The sequence below is a fragment of the Sceloporus occidentalis genome, unplaced genomic scaffold (assembly GCF_023333645.1).
Source record: "Sceloporus occidentalis isolate IW3139 unplaced genomic scaffold, rSceOcc1.0.p SCAF_1, whole genome shotgun sequence".
NCBI lineage: Eukaryota > Metazoa > Chordata > Lepidosauria > Squamata > Phrynosomatidae > Sceloporus > Sceloporus occidentalis.
Window position 1 is genome coordinate 6791202 of NW_028316981.1, and position 9886 is coordinate 6801087.

A 9886-nucleotide genomic window follows, 5' to 3' on the forward strand; every position below is an offset into this window, starting at 1 on the left:
CTATATTATTGTATATATATAGACACCTTAGCCACTGAAGAAGACTTCAGGTCAAAATGTATCTGGCTGGTGACCACATCACAGAACTTCTGCCTGTATTATATTGGAGTATTTGCATGGCAGGGGGTTGGACTGGATGGCCCTTGCGGTCTCTTCCAACTCTATGGCCTGTTACAGACTGCCAAAATAAAGCTGCTTCAGGTCTCTTTGGAGGTATGCTGTTTAAATGATGCATGCATCCTAAGAATCCGGAAGCTGCACCAAAGCTGCACTCCAGTGCTTAGGAATGGATTGTGGCTTTGGTGCGACCTCCGGACTCTTAGGACCCATGCATCATTTAAATAGCATACCTCCAAAGAGACCCGAAGCAGCTTTATTTTGGCAGTCTGTAACAGGCCTATGATTCTAAGGACTACTAAGCCTTTGGCACAGGCTCAACCCTTTCAGGACTTGCACAGTTACAGAAACTGATAATTATCATTTCCAATGAGTATTGGACTTTGATTTCTATTGCGTGCATTTTATGTTTCTATGGAAAGTTTAGCATTCATAGTATGTGATTGTTTTATTGCAATCTGAATATTAGATATACGTTTTCAATATCCTTGTCATAGTTTATATTACTTTTACAAATACCAAACTCCTTTTTTCATTTTCACTGAAACCAGAGTCAACTTGAAGACACATAACAATAATTTTTTCAGCTTTGTTTAAAGCAAGAGGAAAAATGAGGGAACAAAACATTGGATAGTCATTTGGTAGGGATGCTTTAACTGTTGACGAGTTGGACCAGAAGACCGTTGGGGTCAACTCCAGTTCTACGACTCTAAGTCTGTGTGACAAAAATTGAGTCGTTCAGTGAGTTCTTTTATGTGACATAAGGGTGTCTTTCCTACTATAGTTTTTTGGACACTTGAAGCTGTTAAATGGTTCTTCCTTTCATGAGCTGTTTGATGAGAAATGAGATGTATCTCCTTACTGAAGACTTTTTCACATTCCAAACATTTATACTGTTTCTCTGTTGTGTGAGATTTTGCATGGGATGTAAAATTGGACTTCTGACTCAAGTTCTTTCCAGATGCTTGGAATTTCACAGTGCCTTCCCCTGTGTGAGTTCTCTGGTGTGACGTAAGTTGAGCCTTCCGACTGAAGCTCTTGCCGCATTCTGAGCACGTAAATGGCTTCACCCCTGTGTGAGTGGCTTGATGATTGGAGAGGTCTGCTGTCTGCCTGAAATGTTTTCCACACTCAAAACACTTATACAGCTTTTCCCCAGTGTGAATTTTTGTGTGTGTCATAAGATGGGAGCTCTGACTGAAGCTCTTTCCACACTCCAAGCATTTAAATGGTTTCTCGCCAGTATGGATTCTTTGGTGAGTTGTAAGGTGTGATCTCCACCTGAAATTCTTTCCACATTCCAAGCACGTAAATGGCTTCTCCCCTGTGTGAATTCTTTGGTGTGATACAAAGTGTGATAGCCACGTGAAGCTCTTCCCACACTCTGAGCACTTAAACTGCTTCTCTCCTGTGTGAACTTTTTGGTGGGAAATCAGACATTTCCTAAAACAGAAGGTCTTTCCGCACTCACCACATTTAAAACACTTCTCCCCTTCATGAATTCTCTTATGAAGATTAAGGCCTGATATGCAACTGAAGCTTCTGCCACAAGCCAAACAAAGACATTTGTTCCTTTCTTTTCTCATCCAGGTCAGCTCATGTACTGAGATTTCATAGAATTCACCAGCCTGAGAAGTAGAAGCAATGTTCCTCTTCTCTTTAGTGTCAGTTTTAATGGTCTGTGCTTCCTTTTGTTTGCAATTAACTCTTTCCAGCAAAACCCTCTGATGTTCTCCTTCAAGTTGAGTCTCTTGCCCATCACCACCTAGAAAGGAGATAAACAAATAAGCCCATAAGAGAAATGGAGACTGAAGGCACAGAGGTAACACAGTTAGTTAGCCAACATTAATTTGAAGAGACTACAGAGAATTCAGAAGCACACTCAACCTGTGAACCTGAGATTTCAGAGGAAGTGTAATTCCATCCAACACAGGATGAATCCCTGTTCCCTGATCTGCCTTCCGGCTGAACAGGACCACCTCTTTCTTATCTGGATTAAGTTTCTATTTGCTTGCCCTCATCTTTACAGCTTCCAGACACAGGTTTAATACAGAAACACCTTTCTTGGAGTCAGATAGAAAGGAGAAAGCATCTGGGGTAGCCATGTTGGCCATATAAGCAAATCCAATAACATAAAATATCCACCAAATAGTGATACTTTTATTGGCCAACCAAAGTGCACAATATACATGTTGCAAGCTTTCAAAACTCCACTGGTTTCTTCCTCATCAAGCAAGGTATTAAAAACCATACAGGGGGGGGGATGAAGATGTTAGTCATAGGCCTTCATTTTGCTGCTTTTGTTCTCAATTCAGATGGTACGGAGGGGTATTACTTGCAGGTTTGCACCTCCTTCTTCTGGCCATGTGGCTGATTCTCAAAGTCCAGGAAATTTAACATCCAGAGCTTCAGGGGCCACAAAAGTAGGCTTCAAGGTTCTCACACACACACACACACACACACACACACACCCGCCAAGCCCAAAGAAATGTAGCAAGATTGCAAAACAATGCTGCAACACCTTTTCCACATTTGTAAATGTATTCGATCATGCACAAGAAAGAGCATTACCTAGGGGGACCACGATCCCCAAATTCTCTTCCATTACTTCTTTATACAGGGCCTTTTGGCTGGGATCCAGCAGGGCCCACTCTTCTTCAGTGAAATAAACTGCCACGTCCTGGAAAGTCATCTGAAGAAAGAAAAATTATTTAAGTAGCAGAAACTTCTAAACCCAGTCACAGAAGAAAATTTTAGAGTTGCCCATCTGGATTTAAATTTTTAAATGGCACACTCACAGTGGACATACTGAGGAGAGGAGAGGAAAGCCTTAGGTCCAGGCTGTCTAGCAGAACATATGGCCCTATATGAGCCAGCTTGGGTTCTAAGATCATCAGAAGAGGCCCTTCTCTCAGTCCTACCACCATCACAAGCACAGTTAATGGAGACGTGAGAGATGGCCTTCTTGGTGGTTGCCCTTAGAATGGTCCCCTTCTTGTTTCTCTTTCATTAGCTGGCTAAAACTTCACTTATTCAGACAGGATGTTAGAAAAGAAAGTTTTAAAAATCAGGCTAGTGGGTGTTGTACTGTTTTAACTGAACTGTTTTAAAAAGCTTTTTATCTCTTTAAACTACATTTTTTTCTTATACTGCGATGTGAATTGTTTTAATGCCATAAATGGTTTAATTCTATTTTAGTTTTAATGTTTACTTTTTGTTTATTTTTAATCATATTGTTCTTTTAAACTGCGAGCCACTTTGACTCCCAATTTTGGGGGTAAAGTGGGACACAAATAAATATAAGAAGAACAAGGAGGAGGAGAAGAAAAAGATGCTCTCGGGGCCAGGAAGATGAGCAGTGAACAGGGTACCAATCCTATCCCCTTTGGGGGATTCCATGGAATCTGTCCCCTACCTGATCCAGTCTTACAGAAATTCTTCCCTGCATATCACCATGAAGAGATAAGGGATGTGGCCCCAATCCATTTCCTGTGAGGGACAGAAAAGGCAAAATAATTATTTACCATCCCCACTATTTCTGTTTCAAGTCTTTCCATATGTGAGTAAACATAATTCCTTATCACAGCAGTGTTATGCTGGGTTATACCATTTCAGCTGTAATTGCAACAACAGCGGATTGCTCATGTTGCATATCATACCATTGCCATATTTGCACTATAACAGTGTGATTTGCATGGTTTTTCCATCTGCACTAATGCCATTAATCTCTTTCCCACCTTGTGCTTTGTGATTGGTTTGCCTAAAAAAAGCCATAATAATGCTATTACAGTAGGCCCTCAGTATCCACTGACTTGCCATCCATGGATTCAAGCATCTATAGACAGCAAGCCTGTGTTGAGGAAGGATGGCCTGCCATTCAGGTAAAGTTCCATTGTCCCCAGTGGTGGCATGGCTACACCACCATTAGAGACAATAGGGACTTGAGCATCTATGGATTTTGGTATCCATGGGGGAGGGTACAGAACGGATCCCCCATGGATACAAAGACCAATTATATAGCATGGCATCATTACAGTATACCCATATCAGCACAAAATACAGGAAAAGAGATTTCCCCTCAATATTAAGAAGAACCTCTTGGTAGTGAGAGCTGTTTGACAGTGGAATACACTCCCTCGGAGAGTGGGGGAGTCTCCTTCTTTGGAGATTTGGAAAGGGGTGGGATGGCCATGTGTCACAGGGGGTGCTTTAATTGTGTGTTCTTGCATGGCAGGGGGTTGGACTGGATGGCTCTTGACGTCTCTTCCAACTCTATAATTCCATAACTTTCAATGGTTAACAGGTCAGGATCGCACCATTATTGAACCATAAAAGCAAAATATTGTATAAGACAAACCAGAAAAAATCTGAAAAGACTTTAAGAAATATTGGGCATAGAAAACACAGCTATTGTATTGAGAAGTCTTGTTCTTGCTACCCAAGCACCAGAAGTAGCCTGAAGTTTCCCTGGTGGAGATTTTCTGGAGAATCCCTAAGGGAGAGACAACCAGACCACAACCATATTAATCTATCATTCTCGCAATGAAGTGGAATGAGATAGTCACACTCAAAGTGGTTACTGAATTAAAGCAGGAAAGGGGATCATTAATGGATTATTTTCAGCGTGAAAAAACAAACATTCCCCATGACTGTACAGCACAACAACATCAAGAGAACCATGCTTGTGTGATAGGGCTGAGACAAAAATGGGACTAAATCATTGCTATGATGGCATGGTGTGAAAAGGATCAGATCTGAATCATAACTTGTGCAGAGATGTTATATTCCTTCAAGTCAACTCTGAGTCAGGGTGATCCTATCACTGGATTTTCTTGGAAAGATTCTGAGGAGGTTTGCCATTGCCTCTCTCTTAGGCTCAGAGAGTGGGATTGGCCTAAGACCAACCTGTGGGTTTCCCATGTAGCTGAACAGAAATTTGAACCTTGATCCCCAGAGCCCAACACTCAAACCATTGCACTACACTGATTTGGTTCATTTAGTGCCCTTAAAAGTATTAAGGAGCTGTAGAGAGGGAAGCTCTGTCAATTGGTGATATAATCTGGGTATCACACTCTGTCCTACACAAACAGAGGGCAGGAGCTGTGGATGGGCTCCAAGCTCTGTTGATGGCCAAGATACCAAGTCAAAGAAACAGCCCTTTCATTATCTTATGTGATACCAAAGTACTGAAGTTGTTACAGTGCTCAATGCCACATGACCCACACAAGGTAGGTATATTGACAGGAGAGAGGAGGAAGCAGATAACTTCCCCTTTCATCCTTACCTACTGTGAGGGACCCTCTATCACCATCTGGCAAGATCTGCTGAGACTCCAGCCTCTGATGGGAGTGTGAAGGAGACTTGTCTTCCTCTGCGGTGTCTTCTGCACACAAGTCCTGCATCAGAAGAAGCAGCCAGGAGAGTAAAAGGAAGAGAAAGTTGAGAATGGAAATGGAGATGTTCTAGGGGATTATCACACGGGAGGTTTACCGTGATTAAGTTAAACACTCCAGAAGCACGAAGGTATGATAGCTGGTCATGTTTCTGAAGCGTCACTGAAGCGTCCTCTCTCCTCTCCCATTGGCAAAGCGTTTGCAGAACAGCCATTTCTTCAGTAATGGGAATTTCCATCATGAAGAAATGTGAACGCTTTGCTGACGGGAGAAGTGAGGAGATGCTTCAGTGATGCTTCAGAAGCACAACCAACTATCACACCTTCGCACTTCTGGAGCATTTTACTGGTGATTTAATCACGGTAAGCCTCCCATGTGATATCTAATATTTGATTTGATATTTGATCTTTTTAAGCCACTTTGAGTTCGAACTTTGGAAAAAAATCAGGAGAAGAAGAAGACGAGGAGGAGGAAGAAGAGGAGGAGACACTCAACCTGTAGCAGGGAGCTTTACACTATTAAAACTCTCACCTGCTGCTTTTTCTCCTCTGCCTGACTCAAGAGGAAAGCTTCTCCAAGAGCCACCGCTTGGGAACTGGTCTCTGGCTGACATTCCCTGACCCAGTTGGCCATCTCTGGGGGAAGAACAGACAGGAGCTGCTCCAGGATCACCAGGTCCAGCATCTCAGCCTTGGTGTGCCTTTCTGGCTTCAGCCACTGGCAGCAGAGAACGTGGAGTTGGCTGCAAACCTTTCGGGGACCCTCAGCTTCATCATAGCAGAAGTGTCTGAAGTGCTGTCCCTCAACATCTGCACTGAGTGTATCCTCCAACAGGCTCTTCTGCAGGGTTCCTCTTTCCCAGAATTCCTCACTGTTCTCAGCCTGTACCACAGGATGGCCTTTTGTTTTCTTAGGGTCAGCGAAATTTTGCGTTTTCATGTCTTCTCTGTGCTCCCAGGTAGCTTCCAATAGGGTTGAAAGAGTCTTTTCTTCTTTTGCTAGATTCTGCCTGGAAGCAAACATCACTGGGGATACCAAAGCCTGCAGATCCAACAAGATATTCTGTGAATCACAGATTACAAACAGGCTTGAGGTTGAATGACATTTTAGAGCCACATTCAAGCTTTTAAAAAAGGTTCTTATCTCTGTAGATAGACACCATGCTAGTTTCTGCACTGCAGGAATAAAACATTTTGACATCACTTTAACTGTCATGGCTCCATCCTGTGGGATCCTAGGACTTATAGTTTGGTGAGGTATTCAGCCTGATCTGTCAGAGAGCTCTGGTAACTCACCACAGAAATCCCAGGACCCCACAGGACAGAGTCATGGCTGTTAATGGGGTGTCAAACTGCTTTATTTCTGCAATGTGGCTATACTCCATGAAAAAGAAACTAGAGGCACATGTTGATTATCCCTTATCTGAAAGGCTTGGGACTAGATATGTTTGGATTATTTTGATTGTAAATTAGGATTGTGTGTGTCAAAAATTAATTAAAAAAATAAGCTAATAAAAAAACAGATGGTTGTTCTATTAATTAAAAAGCCAGGTATGTTTTGGCCGGTCTGTACCCTTAAAGTCTTCTTCAGGGGCTATTTAGAATTGAAGTTCATTGAATCATTTACTGGATCAGGAACACTCAAACCAATTAAAATCCAGTAAATTATTTGTGATTACCTGATCCAGAAATTTCTGAACTTTGATTCTAAACATCCCCTGGAGAAGAGCACACAAAGGCTAATGCCATGGATGTGGATGTAGAATCTGTGGCTATGGAGGGCCAACTGCATTTAGCTTGCAGGGGATGCACTCAGAGGCAAGATTATGCAATGGTTAGGGTACTGGACTAAAACTGGAGACATCCAGGCTCAAACCCCTCACTCAGCAACAACAGACTTTTAAGTCACTTTAAAATATACTAATATGAAATACAAAAATCCATTCAAAAGCACCAAAAGAAATCACACTGAATGGAATATTAGCATCCATACTTTATCAAAGCAGAGGAACTGCATTGACTTAAAAACCCTAATAAATTTGTGAATTTGTGAACTCGGAGGGAGTGTGTTCCACTGTCAAACAGGGACGTAGCCAGGATTTTAGGAAGGGGGGGGGGGTCCAGACTAAGTGCCACCATTATAATGGCGCTTGGGTGCAGCGGCGCAGCAGCACACACCATTCATTTTTCTAATGGAAGGGGGGGGGGGTCCGGACCCCAAGATCCCCCCCCCCTTGGCTACGTCCCTCTCTTACTGTCAGGATGTTCCTCCTAATGTTGAGGTGGAATCTCTTTTTCTGTAGCTTCCATCCATTGTTCCAGGCCCTATTCTCTGGAGCAGCAGAAAACAAGCTTGCTCCCTCCTCAATATGACATCCCTTAAAATACATAAACAAGGGGCTACCATATCACCTCTTAACTGTCTCTTCTCCAGGCTAAACATACCCAGCTCCCTATGTTACTTTCCTCACAAGGCATGGTTTCCAGACCCTTCACCATTTTAGTCACCCACCTCTGGACATGCTTCAGTTTGGAAAGGTTTTCTTGAGAGCAGATGTAAACCACAACAAAAGGCCTGGACAAAAACAAATACATTTTGTTTCGCGATAAAAGAAATTTGAGTTAGTATAACATTCCAAAAGTTTTTGATCTGAGGACAGTTTGGCCACATGTGCTGAAAGGAGCCTACAGTGTCACAGCCTCTCCAGCATGATTTGGGTGAAGTGAAACTGCATTACTTCTACAGTGCAGATGCACCCTTAGAGCCTGCCCTTCTTTCCACTTGTCTTTCCACAATCCCTCATTTTCCTTGCCTAGTTGCCCATCTATCTCCGCCCTGTGGCTCTCCCTCTCCCCACAAAAGGCAGGGAGGGGACTCACCAGACCCCTCTGGATGGAAATGATGGAGATGCACAGAATGGCAGGGATGCACAGAAAAGAACCACAGCAGCACAGCTCTCTCCTCTCTGGTTCCCAGGGGCTGCTTCCAGTTCCTCTCTAGGAAGACCCATACATTACACAGACACATATGGCAGAAAGGGGAGGGTCCTTGACTGGGAGAGACCCTGCCATCTCTAGGAAGCTGCCTCTACCAACTTAACCCTTGGAAGGGCAAGGCAGTCAAAATCTTGCCCTCCTTGGCACTCATGCTTCAGGACAGGAGCTTTCTTTCTTTCTTTCTTTCTTTCTTTAATTTTGACACAAACCGTCTAATCTAAACAACCAAATTACATATATAAAAACACACGCACACACACACATATATATCTGTGAATGTGTATATGTATGTGCATTTGTGTGTGTGTATACATAATATATATGATTGTTAGTATACTTACTAACAACACTTACTAACTTCTCTAATTTTTCTCCTGTCAGCTATGTAACATCTTGCCTGATGAAGAAGCCAGTGGAGCTTTGAAAGCTTGCAACAAGTATATTGTGCATTTCGGTTGGCCAATAAAGATATTACTGTTTGGTGGGCTTTTGTTTGAATATATACACACACTTATACATTATATATTATATTTATTTCTATCCCGCCCTTCTCCCAAAGCTGGGACTCAGGGCGGCTTACAACATTAAAAAAATACCATACAATTAAAAACATGCAAAAATGTTATATTAAAATAGAATTAAATTGCAACAATAATTAGAACAAATTCAATGCTAAAATCAAGATTAAAAAGATTAAAATGCTTACATTAAAACAATGTAACAACACTCTTGTCACATGCCTTAAAAACCTTCTGTTTTAAAAGCCTGTTTAAACAATGAAGGGGCCATTCTGGCCTCCCTGGGAAGGAGGGCCACAATCCAGGGCATTATTACTGGAAAGGCAGGTCTTCCCAATGGAATGTTTATATTATTGCATATCATACTATTTTACATCATTATGCATCATATTGTTTTTATATTACTATACATCCTATTATTTTATATTATTATGCATAATAATATAAAGTAATAAGATGTAGAGTAATATAAAATAATATGATGTATAGTAATATAAAATAATATGATATATAATAATTTAAAAACAACATGGTACATAATAATTGTATTGTATATGTGTACTGTGTAATGTTAATATTTTAACATGTTATTTTTAAAATTTTATAACTGTTTTGGCTCTTTAAATTATTTAATCATTTTTTTAAAAAATATATCTATATATTTTAATATTCTTGTACTGTTCGCTGCCTGGAGTCCCTACGTTGGGAGAAAGGTGGGAATATGAGAAAATAAATAAATAAATAAATAATTTGTATTATTTTTATTTTCTAGTGTAGTATATTTATTATTTATATTATTAATATAATTTATATTAATTTACATTATATTAATTTATATTATTTTATTTTATTTTTATTTTCT

General features: G+C 41.0%; 1 protein-coding gene across 1 annotated transcript; it reads right to left on the minus strand.

The window, feature by feature from the left end:
- Nucleotides 1-613: 613 nt before the first annotated feature.
- Nucleotides 614-8498, minus strand: LOC149320533 (uncharacterized). Its single transcript, XM_089488763.1, has 6 exons — nt 8390-8498; nt 6042-6551; nt 5402-5513; nt 3533-3606; nt 2689-2809; nt 614-1882 (listed from the first exon to the last, which is right to left on the minus strand). Exons 2-6 carry the CDS (start codon nt 6531-6533, stop codon nt 819-821), a joined length of 1863 nt encoding a protein of 620 aa, XP_089344889.1. The 5' UTR covers nt 6534-6551; nt 8390-8498; the 3' UTR covers nt 614-818.
- Between the last annotated feature and the right edge of the window lie 1388 nt (nt 8499-9886).

Coding starts and splice junctions, on each gene's coding strand:
- LOC149320533 (XM_089488763.1), bottom strand. CDS start 6,533: ATGTTTGCTTCCAGGCAGAATCTAGCAAAAGAAGAAAAGACTCTTTCA. Junction 3,607..5,401: donor TAGAGGGTCCCTCACAGTAG/GTAAGGATGAAA, acceptor TGTCCCTCACAG/GAAATGGATTGGGGCCACAT. Junction 2,810..3,532: donor TTTCTGTAAGACTGGATCAG/GTAGGGGACAGA, acceptor TTCTTTCTTCAG/ATGACTTTCCAGGACGTGGC.